Consider the following 17144-nt stretch of genomic DNA (forward strand, 5'->3'; position numbering starts at 1 on the left):
AGCAGTTCCAATGACATGCAGAACGTCTTTGGGGCAATTCTTCAATATTCTTGATGGTAGCATCTTATATCTTCTTACCAAATGGCCACATGGCCACATTTGTTTGTTGTTCTCTTACAAACAGGTTTTTCACATTTTTTTTTATAAACTAGCAAAGCTGAAGTTTTCCCAAATTTTAAATTTCTGCTTCCTCCCTCCCTTCCCCCCAATTACAGAACCATTATTCTTTTTTCTCTTTAGGAATACTGGGTTATAAAGTAAGAGCTTCACTTTAGGCAAGAGATCTACTACTTGAACCATACTTCTAGCTCTAAAATTCCATTATTAAATCATTTCTCTTCTTGTACTGTAAGATTAACATCTACAGGAAGTCAAAACTGCACCTTCAACCCTTTTCTTAGAAATTTCTGCAGTCATGTTCATCAATTATAAAACAAACCTTCCATAAAAAATTAAGACACAAAACACAATTCAGCCAAGTTCTTTGGCACTCTGTAGAAAAGGAATGGCTTGCCTTCAGTTTGCAGTATGTTATTTCTTCTTTATTGTTTAGTGTTTTTGGTACTTGTGACTCAACTCAGGAACTCACATCTGCTAGGCAGATGCTCTGACCCTTGAGCCACTCTAATAGTATTGGTTGTTTTCAAGATTATAGTCTTGCTTTATGCCTAAACCAGGATGATTGCGTTTATCTCCTATTTGTGCTTCACAACATTACTGAGTTAACAGTGGTGCATTACCACTACAGCCAGCCACTGGGCTTCCCCATAGCCTGAAATGACAGCTGTAGGCCACTCCATCCAGCCAATGGTTGAGATAGGACTCTCATAATCCTTTTCTTTTTTAGTTTAGGCTGACATGAATTTTTTTTCAGGCCTGAGCCACTATACCCAGACTTATTTCTGAGGCTTCACCAGAACTGCATTTGTACATTCTATCATGTCTTTCTCTATAATTTTCCTCCCCTCTAAGCATGCATCAAAATTGACTTTGATTGTTGATAAACAGTAATAAGTATAGGCCTTTTCTAGCATGCATCTAAAAAAACTCTTCCAGATTTTCTCCGTTACAGACTTTCAAAGCTATTTCCACATCAACAGGTATTTGCTGTGGCAGCGTCCCCAACTTCTTGCCTTAGTATTTTCAAGCTACTATCATCAGAAAGTATCATATGCTGGATGAAATTTAAACAATAAAATTTACTGTACATAGTTCTAAAGTGGGGCACTGGTATATTTTATGCTGTCTGCTTTAGAAAAAACTTCTAACCCTATCCTCACTTGATAGAAAGGATTTATAGTTCTCTGAAATCTTCTAAGACATTAATCTCATTCAAAAGAGATCTACCCTTATGATCTAATAATCTCCCAAAGATCCCTTCTTAGAAGGATACAAACATTCATAACAAAGCAATAACTAACAAAACAGAAGGTACCGGATAGGGTTATGGAACAAATATGAACATTAACAGGAAATGAAATAGACAGTAGATGCAAATACAGACCGTAAATTCATTAATTACAATGTACTCATTTGTTTCTTAATTTTCACAGTAACGTTTCTTTCACTAATAATAAATAAATAATTATACATAAAGTCACCTTGTACTAGTATCAATCCAAAATGGATCAAACCTCAGACTTGAAACCTTCAAACTACAAGGAGTAGGAGAATCTTAGATCTCATTAGCATAGGCAAGAACTGAGTAGAGTTCCAGGACCCAGCAAACAGGAGATTCCACAAATGAGCTTGCATTAAAATATATACAGCAAAGAACATAAACTGAAGATCTAAGGAGCGCATTTCAAAACCAATCCAGGCAGCAAAGTGTGTAAAACTCTTATTTACAAGTAACCACCAAAATGCCAGAATGGAGCTTTGGCTCAAACAGTCCAGCACTAGCTTTGAGTGAAAAAGCTAAGGGACAGTACCCAGGCCCTGAGTTCAAGCCTCAGAGACCAGCACACAAAAATACCAAAATACATCACAGATGAAAATGAAAATAGAATGAAATTCATTAATTGCTGCAAATAATGTCAGGGAATGAAGATACTGTGTAAGCAAGAGGAACTGTCTGATTAAAGCATGTGTGAAATGTAAAACTCCTTTGAACAAATAACATATAACTTTAAATAATGAATGACAGAAGTGTAAAAAAAGGTCATTTGGGATGTAGGTTTAGTGGGAAAGGAAAGAAACAAATGAAGATGAAGAGAATTTGTATTTGTTAAAAAAAAACTGAAGATTTTTTTTTATCTTATCAGATCAGAATGAAATTAAGACACCAATAAGCATGAAACTACAGAAACTATACAAACACTGGGAGATTGAACATGATACATTTGTGTGTGTACACACTAAGGCTTGACTTCAAGGCCTAATCTAAACATTCTCGCTCAAGGCTAGTGTTGTACCACTTGAGCCACAACTCTACTTCTACAGGTTTTTGCTGGCTAACTGGAGATAAGAATTCCATATCCTTTCCTTGCCCATGGCTTCACCATCATTGTCAGATAACAGGCTCCTCAGTAGCTAGGATTATAGGTGTGTGAGTCACCAATGTCCAGTCTATATACTTTTAAATGATCAATCATTGAATAAATCTGTACGAAAATCAGAAAATTCCTACAATCAAATGAAAACAAAAATATAATACACCAGAACCTATGGGATAAAACAAAGGCAGTTATAAGAGAAAAGTTTATAGCTATAAGCACCTATATTAAAAAAATAAAGCCGGGCTCAGTGGCTCATGCCTGTAATCCTAGCTACACAGGAGGCTCGATCTGAGGATTGAGGTTCAAAACCAGCCCAGGCCCTAAAGTCCATTAAACTCTTATCTCCAGTTAACCACTAGAAAACGGGAAGTGGGGCTGTGGCTCAAGGGGTAGAGTGGAAACCTTGAGCTGAAGGGCTCAGGACAGTACCCAGGCCAAGTCTAAGCCCCACTACCAACCAAGAATAAATATAAAAAATATCAAGAGATAATATGGATGCATCTCAAGCTCTTAAGAAAACAGAAACTAGCCAAACTGAAAATTAGTAGGTTGAAAAAATAATAAATATCAGGACAGAAACTAATAAAATAGAGACCTAAAAATTACATACTAAAAATAAAACAAGAACTTATTATGAACTGATAGTCTAATTCTTAGCTAAAGGAATCAAGAGAGAACAATGTTAATGAAATTAGAGATGAAATGAGTGATATTACAACAAATGAGATCCAGAGGATCATCAGAAAATACTTTGAAGAAGTTTTATTGTTTGTGTTTGCCAGTCAGTTATAGGGCTTGAACTCTGGGCCTGAGGCCTCTGTCCCTGAACTCTTCAGCTCAAGGTTATTACCCTACCCCTAGGCCAGGGCATTATTCCTGAGCATTTCAGCCCAAAGCTACCACACTACCCACAGAGCCACAGCACCACTTCTGATTTTGCGGTGCTTAATAGGAGATAAAAGTCTCACAGATTTTTTAGTGCCTGGGCTGTTTTTGAACCACGAACCTCAGATCTCAGCCTACTGAGTAGCTAGAATTACAGGTGTGAGCCACTGTGTTCAGCTGAATAAATTTTTAATGAACTAACAATTTCTAGATACATATGACCTACCAAAATTGAATCAAGAAGATAGAAACAACTTAACCACACACATAATAATTAGAGACTGTAATATATCTGACTGTTATCTGGTATATTGTATATGTGTTTTTGTTTATTTGACTGGGAGGGGATAGGGGTAGGGAAATGGGGACAAAAATATGAGAAGGGGTATCAATGTGTGAGAAGTAATGTACCTACTACCTGACGAATGTATCTGTAACCCCTCTCTATACATTATCCCGACAATAAAAAAGAACAATTAGCAACTGTAAAAATGATGAGGATAATGTCAGAAATGTGGGATTATGACTGTAGCTAAAGAATATACAACAGGAAGAAAAGGCTAAAAAAAATAATAGAGATGGAATCAGTAACTTTCCCAACAAAGAAAACCCAGAATGGATGGATTCACTACCAAATTTTTAGTAGACCTTTTAAAAATGAATCTGGGAAGTGGTATGGCTCAAGGAGTAGAGCAGTAGCCTTGAACTGAAGAGCTCAAGAACTGCGCCCAGGCCCAGAGTTCAAGTCCCACTACCCACCAAAAAAATAAAAAAAGAAAAGAAACTGGGAGCTGGAGGTTCATGCCTGTAATCCTAGCTACTCAGGAGGCTGAGATCTGAGGACATATATTATTCAGGACCTTTATCAAAGCCAGAAAGAACAACAAAGCTCATGAGAGTCTTACCTCCAACTAATTACCAAAAAAGTTTTAACTAGAGCTGTGTAACTCAAGTGGTGGTATGCTTGCCTGAGCAGAAAAACTCAGGAACAGTGCCCAGGCCCTGAGATTAAGCCCCAACACCAACCAACACAGGGGTGCAGGGGGAGAAATCCTTATACTTACTGAATGCAAACCAACCCAGCTACTGCAGAAATCAATATGGAAGTTTCTGAAAGCCAAAAAGTGTAACTATATATACATAAACCCAAGTTAAAATCTGACAAACCCAGGTTCAAATCCATCTCCCACATGAAATGACCACATGTGATCTTAAAGCAAAAATTGTCTTATATCTATGAGTTTTTAAAATATCTAAAATTGAGGGGCCGGGAGCTTGGCCTAGTGGTAGAGTGCTTGCTCTGCATGCACAAAGCCCAGGTTTAATTCCTTAGTACCACATACACATAAAAAGCCAGAAGTGGTGCTGTGGCTCAAGAGGTACAGCACTAACATTGAGAAAGCCACTAGGACAGTGCCCAGGTCCTGAGTTCAAGCCTCAGGTCTGGTAAATTATATATTTCATTTTTACAATCATTTTTGTAATCATTTATCATTTCCTTTTCATTCTTTATCTGGTTTTTTTTCTTATTTTCATATCAGGTTTTGAACTCAAGGCCACATGCATACACAGCTTATTTGTCTGACTGTTACTCAACTACTGCAACCATACCTCCAGCCTGGCTTTTCTCTGGTTATTTTGGAGATGGAGTCTCACAGACTTTTCTACCCAGTCTGGCTTCAAACTGCATTTCTCAGGATCTCAGCCTCCTGAATAGTTAAGATTACAGATGTGATTCATCAGTAATTGACTGCTTTATCAATTTTAGAAGAATGCAGTTCCAATAACTTGGCATTTAAACTTTGAAGGACTTCAATATTATACAAAATTTGTTGAACTTTTTTTTGTGTGTTTTTTTTTGCCAGTCCTGGGGCTTGAACGCAGGGCCTGAGCACTGGCTTTGGGCTTTCTCAAAGGCTATAGCTCTACCACTGAGCCAAATCACCACTTTTAGCTTTTTCTATGTACGTGGTACCAAGGAATGGAACCCAGGTCTTTGTGCATGCTAGGCAAGCACTCTACCACTAGCCCAAACTCTTGGCTCCAACTTCAAATTTTTTGGGGGCGGGGGGGAGGAGGTCAAGAGGCTTGAACTCTGGGCCTGGGTGCTGTCCCTGAGCTCTTCAGTTCAAGGCCACCACCCTACCTAGAGCCTAGGCATTGTCCCTGAGCTCTTCAGCTCAAGGTGACCATCCTACCCTTGAGCCACAGCTCCACTTCCCGTTTTCTAGTGATTAACTGGAGATAAGAGTCTCCCGGCTTTGTAGTGCCAGGGCTGGCTTCGAACTGCAATTCTCAGATCTTAGCCTACTGAGTAGCTAGGATGACAGGCATAAGCCACAGCATCTGGCTAATGAACTTTTTTTTTTTTTTTTTGCCAGTCCTGGGGCTTGAACTCAGGGGCCTAAGCACTGTCCTTGGAAATTTTTTGCTCAAGGCTAGCACTCTACCACTTGATCCACAGTACTACTTTCAGCTTTTTCGGAGTGTGTGGTACCAAAGAATGGAAAACAGGGCTTAGTGCATGCTAGGCGAACACTCTACCACTAGGCTATGCTCCAGGCATTGAACTTCTAATTTTTAAACATTTGAAAGAGAAAAAAAAAAAGAGGGCTGGAAGTTTGGCCTAGTGGTAGAGTGCTTGCCTAGCATGCATGAAGATCCAGATTCAATTCCTCTGTACCACATACATAGGAAAAAGCTGGAAGTGGTGCTGAAGCTCAAGTGGTAGATCTCTAGCCTTGAGAAAGCCCAAGGACAGTGCTCAGGCCCTGAGCTCAAGCACAGGACTGGCAAAAAAAAAAAAAAAAAGTATATATATGTTCTGATCTTTAGAGCCTCCTGCAGTTTCAATACTTAAACCAGACTGTTCCTTTTCCTTCCACTATTCTCATGTAGGCATGAGATTTAGTAATCTGTCCAAGATTCTGTCAGAAGTAATATTCATGATTCTGAATAGTAGTAAGAAAGCAAGCTTTTAGTCTGATAAAACATCAGATTATCCCCTCTTTTTTCTTACAGAATAAACTTAGCACAAGCAGCCACACTGGTTTCAGTTTCCCAGTGAATAAATAAAATATCATCATCAACTTCAAAGGATTGTTGTATAGACTAAATGAAATAATTTTATGGCCACCAACTACAATAGCAGATATAGGAATTATTGCCCTTTCCATGTCTAGGGTTCTCCAGTGTGATATATTGCTTTTTAAGTCATAAGATACAAATACTAGTCACAGTAAAACTCATTAAGGTAAAACTAATGACAAAGTGTTAAAATTAGATTGAATATGATCAGTTTAATGCATTTATTCCTAAATTTGGTTTTGTTCCCTATAACACAATGTGAAGTGGGGCATATCAAAGAGAAATTATGTTGATACTCATTACTAGTGATGCTAACCTTAACACCTGGCTAAAGTAGTCACTTATCTGCCAGGATTCCCCACTACAAAGTTGCCTTTGTGTTCTGTATAAATACTAAACATTTTACAAAATTATGAAATTAAAAGAGGGAGAGAAAGCAGAATAAATACACACACATACACACAAAGCATGCACACATATGAAATGGTAAATTTCAACTTCACTGGACTGAAAAATACTTAGGAGATGATACCCTCTTCTACCCTGCTCCAGTAGCTATGATGATTTATCTAATTCCACAGGGCCAAGCAATCATGAACTGCACCCTGTAAAAACCATGAACCAAAATAAGCCTTTCTTCCCCAAGTTATCAGATACTGGTCACAGCAGTGACAAAACACGCAAACCCTCAAAGGACATCTTTAGGACATTTCCAACATAAAAAGCAATTAGTGAGCCAGATGAGTTGGCTCATGCCTGTAATCCTAGCTACTCAGGAGGCTAAGATCTGAGAATCGCGGTTCAAAGCCACCCTGGGCACTAAAGGCAGTGAGACTCCTGTTAACCACTAGAAAACCGGAAGTGGCTCAAGGGGTAGGACGGTAGCCTTGAGCTGAAGAGCTCAGGGACAATGCCCAGACTCAGAGTTCAAGCCCCAGAACAGACAAAAAAAAGACAAAAAAAAAAGCAATTAGTAAATTATTAGTACCATTGCATGATCAAAGATTCTTTATACAGTAATTTAATTCCTTACAATACTTGCTATTCTCTTGAAGAAAAAGCATTTTTAAACTTGTTACCTTCATATGCTCTCTTCTATAGTTCTTGAAAGACTTCTAGCAGATTAGAATATAAAGCCTTCCTTAAGAAAAAATTGTACTGTTTTTCCCCCAAGCACTTACATTTGCTTAAATATTTAACCCCTTCACAAATTCCATCAGCTTGCTGGTTATTACAAAGAGACTCACCCATCTGCAGATACCGGAGTCTCCTCTGGTTTGGAATATCCTTCCAAATCTGAAATGTTCACTTGTGTTTGCCTTGAGGTAACTATCTGGCTATTCTGAGAAGGTAAGTTTTTCAAGTCCTGAATAATAGTCTTACTATCTGGAAAAGGAGGTTGTACAGCTTGCAAGTCCGGAGGAGATTTAGGTCCTAGAAAACCTACATATTCTTGATCCTGTGCTAGAGGTTTACTGGTCAATAATTTGGAGGTTGGTTCCAATGATTCCGAAGATTTATATTGTAGGTCACGATTAAACTCACTATTCATCCTTGTTTTAGAAGCAGGATCCAATACAGGAAACCTTTTATCTAAGGTTCCACTATCCAACTTGGAAGGAGTCTTGGGACAAAGAGTTATACGAATACATGAAAGTGCTTTTCTATTTGATGGTGGAGTAGATGCAGATGTTTGTAATTGACAGTAATCAGGGGCCGACTGGGAAATCACATTATTGAACTTGGCTTCAACATTTATCAAATTACAAATGTGTGACTTAGGTCTATGTTGATTCTTTTCTACCACACAATCCTGACCTTTCGAAAAAAGGAAATGCTGGGCATCTACACCTGGGGCTTTGCTCTGCTGTTGTTCAAGACCAATAGGAGAATGAGGGTCTGAAGCTATAGAATCAGGAAAGGGAGTATGGCTTTCTCTCATCTCATGATCTACATGTGGGACTTTGCTTTGTTCATGGAGTTCCTTTTGTTCAAGAAAAATGCAAGGAGGAAGGTTTAGACAAGGGGGAGAATGGTGTTTTCTCACATAGTAATCTGTATGTGGAGATTTACTTTGTTCAAAGAGTTCTTGTTGTTCAAGAGAAATGTGCGAAGGAAGATCTGGAGTTATAATTACATTCTTCTCTTTTACTCCTAGTGTGGAACTTGGTCTGCTCTTGCTAATTACAGTATGGTTATCAGAAAACAGAACTTCCTTGAAATTGCTATCTTTTCTGGGCTCATTATGACTGACTTTAAATCCTGATCTTTCTAAGAGTTTTTCTTCTTGGTGAGAATGCTCAAAATTAACAGGTAATGTTTGATTTTGCCTACTCCCTTCCGCTAAAATAGTCATTTCTTTATCTGGTATATAATTACATTTTTTAGTTGATGAAGGGGAAGAGGTTTTCTGTTTAAGATCTCTAGGAGAAATTTGCTCTTCAGTGACATGAGAATTAAATACCCCCACAGGTGCTCCAGTATACTGGCTACCTTGAGTAACACCAACCTTAAAAACAGAGGAATCTGAAATGCATTTAGAATGTCGGTGAGATGAAAAAGTGATGGAAGTAGTAAACTGTTTCATGGGTTCTGAGGGCAGTATTTGTGAAGAATGAAAATCCACTTGCTTAGGTGGCACAAAAGCAGGTTCTATCTCTGACAACCAAGGGTCTATGTTTTCACGGAATGGCATTCCAAAATTCTTGCTAAGTTTGAAGTCATCGTGCGTAAGATTTTGAAATGGGGGACGACTTTGTAACTGCAAGGAATTCCAAACTTTGAGATTGGGGCTGTTTTGATCTAGTGATTTAGAAACGTTGATGTGCCTAGTTCTCCATGGTGTTGGACTGCGTTGTCCTCTGATCACTTCTGAGGGTTCAACAGATCTAAAACCACAAGGGTGGCTGTTCACTTGTGGTGATTGAGTAGATACAGTCCTGAAACATCCTTTCTCATGGCTCTCAATAATAATGTGACTGCATACAGACTCAGGTGGGTATCCTATTCCTCGTGGACTCTGTAAACCCTAGAAGACACAAATAAGATTCTTACCTGAAGTAGTTCAAACAGTAACACTACACGAATCAGTTCTCTATTCATGCTAAAATCTAACCATGAAGATCAATTATTCATCCATCTATGCCAAGTCAAAAAATAGCAAGAAATGACAATTACACAATAAAAAAGCTCTACAAAGACCACTTAGTAGAGTTCTAAAATTTTCTAGCAGAGTACCAGCACAGACTATTATATTAGGTCTTCCAGCACATTTTTTAACCTTCTTCCATTTAGTTAACTCACCACACTTTTGTTGGCCACATAGTCATCAAATAGTATACATTTTCTTCTTTTGCAGCTACTTGCGATCATATGACTAATTTTAGTCTAATAGAATAGGACCAAAATTCTAAAGAGTAAATTCAGCTTCTTGTCCTTAAAATCCACTTCTTGCCCTCCATGTTCCCCTCCTACCACCTATACTGCCATGCTTACTCACTTTAAATTAGTCTTTTAAAAATTTACAGAATAATGGGCTTCATTATGATCCATCACAATTATTCTTGTCACCTGAAAATGCTGATGCTAAGAACAACCATAGAGTCATGGGTAAGGAGAGCTCAACTGCCCAGCCAACATGGGCCTTTGGATGAGTTATTTTCCAAGGCTAGACTAGGACATAAAGAGAATTCTACTTTATGTGAGCCATTCAACCCTAACTTCAATTTAGTTTTGGCTTTCTATTGCAGAGGCTTAATCGACAACCCACTGTTTTATCCCTCAAAATAGGAAAAAGAATTAGTGCCTTTTCCTCCTGCATAGAGTCCGTACTCAGGGCTACCATGAATACAAAATTTCACTGAGGTTGCTGCATTTTTATTTATTTTGCCAGTCCTGGGCCTTGAAGTCAGGGCCTGGGCACTGTCCTTGGGACACCTTTTGCTCAAGGCTAGTGCTCTGCCACTTGAGCCAAAGCCCCACTTTCAGCTTTTTCTGAGTATGTGGTATCAAGGAATTGAACCCAGGGTTTCCTGTATGCTAGGCAAACACTCTACCACTAGGCTATGTTCCTGGTTCCAGGTTGCTGCATTTTATCTATAAATGTATTATACTTTGGCATTTTATTTGGTGATATGGCACATTTTATTTCATATAAAAATATTTCAAATTTTTCTTTTTTAAATTTTCTTTTTATCTCATATATTCAGAGTTGAAGAGTCCAGCAAACATGGGAACAATAGGCACAGAAAGATCTCAACAAAAATCTGGTTACTCACAAAGAGGGCCAGGAACATGGCCTAATAGTAGAGTGCTTGTTTAGCATCCAGGAAGCCCTGGGTTTGATTCCTCAGTATCACATACAAAGAAAAGCTTGAAGTGGTGCTGTGGCTCAAAATGTTAAGAGTACTAACCTTGATATAGCCCAAGGTCAGTGACTAGGCCCTGAATTCAAGCCCCATAACTGGCATCAAAAAAAAAAAAAAAACTCAAAAAATAGTAAAGGTGTGGGGCCAGGAGTTTGGCCTAGCTGTAGAGTGCTTGCCTAGCATGCACAAAGACCGGGGTTCTATTCCTCGGTACCACATACATAGAAAAAAAGCCGGAAGTGGTGCTGAGGCTCAAGTGATAGAGCTCTAGCCTTGAGAAAGACCAAGGACAGTGCTCAGGCCCTGAGCTCAAGCCCAGGACTGGCAAAAAAAAAAAAAAAAAAAAAAAAATAATAATAATAATAATAATAGTAAAGGTGTGACTTGTGAAAGAACTGTCTAGGCATAGGGAGAACAATGACAAGGAAAAAAAAAAGAAGATATTAAAGGGATAAAGTAGAACTATATATAAGGTTTGCTGTTTTCTTTCTTCCTTTTTCTCTCTCCCTCCCTCTCTTTCTCTCTCCTTCCTTCCTTCCTTCCTTCCTTCCTTCCTTCCTTCCTTCCTTCCTTCCTTCCTTCTTCCATGTTTGTCCTAATGCTTGAATTCAGGGATTAGGCACTGTCCTTGAGCTTTTATTTATTTTAAGCTCAAGGCTAGTGCTCTAGCACTTGAGCTACAGCTCCACCTCTGGTTTTTTGGTGGTTAACTGGAGATAAGTGTCTCATGGACTTTCCTGCACAGGCTAGTTTTGACTGGGTTCTTCAGATCTCTGCCTCCTGAGTAGCATAAGCCACCTTCAACCAGCAACCACCAAATGTTTTAAAACACACACGTGAACGCACGAAGAAAGCAAAATAAAATTGAAACTCTTAGTTTGAAAAAAGAAAAAGTCAGGCACTAGTGGCTCACATCTATAATCCTAGCTACTCAGAAGGCTGATAACTAAGGATCACAGTTCAAAAGCCAGACTGAGCAGTAAAGTCCATGAGACTCTTATCTCCAAATAAGCACACATATACACACACACAAAAAAAAAAAGCCAGAAGTGAAACTATGGCTCAAGCGGTTGACTGCTAGCCTTGAGCAAAAAAAGCTCAGGGGCAGTGCCCAGTCCCTAAGATCAAACCAGCAAAACAAAAAAGACAAAGAAAAATGAAACTCATCAAATACTATCTGAGGGTGAGAGAGAGGTTATAATAATAGAGGAGATGGGAATACATTGTAAATAGCTATGGAATTATCACAATGGTAATTTGTATTATATATATGCTTATGAAAGACAAAATTAAAAATGCAACAAAACAAGATAGTAAGTCTTTAGACGATAATGTTTAGACAAATAATCCAGAAATTGTAGTCCTACCTATACCAATAGTAAGTGAAAGCCAAATCAGAAGCCTAGACTTCTCTCTTGTGAGATTAGAATGGGGTGACACATCTCAGGAGCCCAAGACTTGCTTTTCATTATGTGTGTATGTGATGATCCTCAGGCTTTAACTCAGGGACTGGACAAGGTCCCTAAGCATTCTGCTCAAGGATAGTACTCTAACACTTGAGCCACAGCTCCACTTTCCAGCTTTTTTATGGTAAATTAGAGATAAAGTCTCTCAGCTTTTCCTGCCCAGGCTGGCTTTGAAACATGATCCTCATATCTCAGCCTCCTGAACAGGTAGAATTACAGGCATGAGCCGCTGGCACCCAGCTCCAGCACTTGCTTTTGTCCCTGCTAGCTCTATCATGTCAATAAGGGGATCTGAACCTTCATTTTTATTCAGCAATAATAAGATGCACTGTCTACTTCCAGTCACGGTCTGGAAGTATTTGCAAACTTCACATCTAGAGATGGATTTGTATCTAACATAGATAAGCAATTCAAAACTCAACAATGGGACTTGTGGTTATAGCTCAGTGGGGTAGGATGCTTCCCTACATATATGAGGCTCAAAATTCAAACTTAACCAATGCAAAAAGACTAAATACCCAACAGTGGGAAGAAAAAGGCAATCTAAATAGGAAACAGACAAAACACATAGTTATTGCATTAAACAGGATAAAAATCAATGCAAAATAAGGATATAAAGAGGCAAAGTATTAATATCACTAACAAATATATATAAATTAATACTTAAATGTGGTATTAACATATACCTGCCAGGATGGCTACAATAAAAAATAATGGTAACATCAGATGTTGGTAAGGATATGAAATAAGCTTGGCCCCAAAGTCACAATGTGGGAGTTGGTGTGCCCTCAAAAAAAAAATAGAATAACTCTGAATATTAGTTTATCACGGACATGGAAAGAGGGAATAGAGGAAGGGGAAGAGAGAAAAAAGAAAATGTGTGTGTGCATGCACACACACATACACAAGTAAATGTTTAATTACATTCACACCTACATACTATCTACTAAGAGGACATAAAAGAAATGACCTCATAATATCAAATCATGCCAAGCGTACAGATCTTTGTATCTAAACTATTTCTGCTAAAAAGGAACCAAGACCTCTTAGAAAACAATGATGGGAACATAACACACACACACACACACACACACACACACACACTAATTAGCTCATAACACACACACACACACACACACACACACACACACATACACACACATTAGCTTTAGAAAACTCTCACTGGCCCACTGCTGGTGACTGGGACCTGTGATCCTAATCAAGAGGCTGAGATCTGAATATTGCAGTTCAAAGCCAGCCCAGACAAAAAAGAATATACAACTCATAGCTCCAATTAAGGCCAGAAGTAGTGGCTCAAATGGTAGAATGCTAGCTTTGAGGAAAAACACAAAAACAAAAATAAAAAAAACCCCTCAGAAACAGCACCTAGATCCTGAGTTCAAGTCCTAGGACTTACAGAAAAGGAATAAGATGGGAAAGTAGGGAGGAAGGTGGGGGAGGGAGGGAGGGAGGGAAGGAAGGAGAGAGGGAGGGAGGGAAACTGCCAGCTACCCAGGAGATTGATATCTGATCACTATTCATAAGACTTATCTCCAGTTAACCACTGAAAAGCCAGTAGTAGAACTGTAAATCAAGTGGTAAGAGTGTGAGCCTTGAGCAAAAAAACAAAAAATAAAACAAAACAAAAACCTCAGGAACAGAGGCCAGGCCGTAAGTTCAAGCCTCAGGACCAATACCCCTCCCCACTCCTCCCCAATCCAGTTGGTATTACTGGGGGTACTAAACTCAAGTCTTGTATTTGTCAGGCAGGTTCACTACCACTTGAGCCAGATCTGCAGGTCCTTTCATTTCTGCTTTAATAGGGGTGGGGTGGGGGGAACTGCTGAGATTTTTTTTTTTTAATACCTAGGCTAGTCTGGACTGTTGTTCTGTTTATACTTCTCATGTAGCTGGAATAACAGGTACAAAGCACCATACCACACTCAGCTTACAAAACTGTTCTTAAACAGGGAAAGTATAAATACATACATGTATGGATATATGTGTGTGTGTGTGTGTGTGTGTGTGTGTGTGTGTGTGTGAATGAACAAATGAAACTAGCTGGGCTTCACCTGCATTTCAAAATGTTACCCTTAAAAAATAAGAATGGCCAGGTGTCTGTGGCTCCCACCTATAACCTTAGCTACTCAGGAGGCTGAGGTTTGAAGACTGAGGTTCAAAGCTAGCCAAGGTAGACAAATCCAGGAAACCCTTACCTCAAATTAACCAACAAAGAGCTGGAACTAGAGTTGTGGTTCAAATGGCAGAGCGCAAAAAATTCAAGTGAGAGTGCAAGCATCCTGAGGGAAAGATAAGAGGGTGTGAAGGAGTAGGAGGAGGGAGAAGGGGAGAGAAAGGGAGGGAGAAAGGAAAAGAGGGAAACAGGGAGAAGGAAAGGGGAGAAGGGGAAAGGGAGAAGGTTTTTAGTATGTCTAGTCTATGTGAATATGTGTGCTTATGTGCATGAGTCCTGGGGCTTTAACTCAGCCTAGGCACTGCCCCTGTGATTTCTTGTTCAAGGCTAGCACTCTACCACTTGAGTCACAGCTCACTTCCATCTTTATGGTTATTAATTAGAGATAAAGAATCTCATGGGCTTTCCTGCTCAGGCTAGCTTCAAACTGATTTTTCAGATCTCAGTATCTAAGATTTTAGGCACGACCCACTGGAGCCTCTCTATTCTATTCTTAAAGCATACTGATAAAACAAGTGAATAAATTCTTACTTTTGTAAAGTGTATTTTTCTCTCTAAATGAATTTGCAGCGAAAAACTTCCAGAATCTAATCCTTAAATCTCAACCTGAGTCCTCTCAGCCAGGCACTGGTGGCTCACACCTATAATCCTAGCTACTCAGGAGGCTGAGATCTGAGGATCACGGTTCAAAGCCAGCCTGGGCACAAAAGCCTGTGAGACTAATCTGCAATTAACACCAGAAAACCAGAAGTGGCATTGTAGCTCAAGTGGCAGAGCAATAGGCTTGAACTAAACAGCTCACAGACAGTCCTCAGGCCCAGAGTTCAAGCCCTATAGCCGACCAAAATAAAAGAATTGGGACTAAGAACATTTTAGTCCAAGAGGATGAGCAACTCAGTTGGAATCACAAAAAGTAAGAGATCTAATTTCCATCTTCCTGTCGTTTACATTTTCTACTTTCATTGTTAGGTTTCTTTTATACCTCTGAGAAGTCAGTAGTTCTCCCTTGACCAAACAACTTTGCCTTGATCTCTTCTACTTTCCTTCTGTCATCTTCATTTAATTCTGAAATGGAGTATCCATAATCATGTGCTAAATTCAACTTCAGCTTCCAGGCTAGAGAAAAAGCATAGAACACTTGAGATACTACTAGGTAAAAGTGATCTTTTTCAATAATTAGGATAGCAAAGAAAATCAACATATACAACTTAGTAACTATCACAATACTCAGCATGTACCCTCAATGACAGGACAAAGTTCTTGAAAGATGATTTCACGGAAAGGTGTGATTTTTTTTTTTTTGAGACACAGTCTAAGCTACATAGTCTACATTAGATTCAAACTCATAATCTTCTTGCCTTGCCTTCTCCAGTGATGAAATTATAGGCATGCACCACCATACTTAGCTCAAAAGTCTGATTTTCTAAAAGCCATCCAGATTCAAAACGGCACACTGCTTGTATTTCACCCTTCATTACAATCAAGTGAGACTTGAAGAATTGACAGTGTCACTTCTATGTAAACTAGCTTTTTGGCGTGGGCGCTAATACTGCAGTTTAAACACATCCTAACAGTCTAATTTGGCTTTTTCACTCAAAGCTGGCACTCTAGCTGGGCACTGGTAGCTCACATCTGTAACCCTAGCTACTCAGGAGGCTCAGATCTGAGGATTGCAGTTCAAAGCCAGCCGGGGCACAAAAATCTGTGAGACTCTTATCTCCAATTAACCACCAGAAAACTGAAAGTGGCATTGTGGCTCAAGCAGTAGAGCACTAGCCTTGAGCTGAAGAGCTCAGGGACAGCACCCAGGCCCAGAGTTCAAACAGCACAACCCCTCCCCCCCCCAACGCACACACACCAAAAAAAAAAAAAAAAAAAGCTGGCACCCTATTACTTGAGGCACAACTCTACTTCTAGCTTTTTACTGGTTAACTGAACATAAGAGTCTCAGGAACTTTTCCCTCAGGGTTAGCTTTGAATTGTGATCCTTAGATCAGCATCCTGAGAAGGTAGAATTACAGGCACATGTCATCAGTGCCTGGCCATGGGTATATTCAAAATACTTTTCTGTCATGGACCGTTTAGATATTTGTAACTTCATCTGTAGGCCTAAGATTTTTGAATTTTGCTTTGAAAGAAGCGCTGAGATTCACTGAATTTTAAGCACCACCTACTGTTGGCCTTTTGAACAGAGCCAGGTCAAATGATTTGGATGGCTTTATTTATGGTCTGTGGACCAAACATTTCCCACTTTTCTTTTAAAATGGGGGGGGTGGGGAAGGCATCTGTTATGAAGCTTGAACTAAGTGCTGGAGCACTATCCCCAAGCTTTTTACAGTCAAGGCTAGAGCTCTACCACTTGGAGCCACAGTTCCACTTCTGGTTTTTAGGTGGTTAATTGAAGTTAATTAAGAATCTCAGGCTTTCCTGCCTAGGCTGGCTTCAAACCACAATCCTCAGATCTCAACCTCCTGAGTAGTTAGGATTACAGGCATGAATCAGCAGTGCCTGGCCAAAACAATAATTTTTTAAAACATTCTTATATTTTAGAAATAAATGTATTAGAGTAGAAATGTATTAGAAATAGTATGGGCAAGGGGCCGGGAGTTTGGCCTAGTGGTAGAGTGCTTGCCTAGCATGCATGAAG

At 39.3% G+C, this 17144-nt stretch overlaps 1 protein-coding gene across 3 annotated transcripts in view; it reads right to left on the reverse strand.

The window, feature by feature from the left end:
• The window catches only part of Alms1 (ALMS1 centrosome and basal body associated protein), a 112825-nt gene that overhangs the window by 49569 nt on the left and 46112 nt on the right, over positions 1–17144 (reverse strand). For all 3 annotated transcript variants that reach the window (XM_090336692.1, XM_090336691.1, XM_090336690.1), the window contains 2 exons: positions 15480–15613; positions 7718–9498 (listed from right to left, as the gene is read on the reverse strand). In XM_090336692.1, the coding sequence (XP_090192818.1) occupies positions 7718–9498; positions 15480–15613 (1915 nt within the window). The remainder of the gene's footprint in view (positions 1–7717; positions 9499–15479; positions 15614–17144) is intronic.

Source organism: Megascapheus bottae, chromosome 7, assembly GCF_031878675.1.
Source record: "Megascapheus bottae isolate mThoBot1 chromosome 7, mThoBot2.hap1, whole genome shotgun sequence".
In the NCBI taxonomy this organism is placed as follows: domain Eukaryota; kingdom Metazoa; phylum Chordata; class Mammalia; order Rodentia; family Geomyidae; genus Megascapheus; species Megascapheus bottae.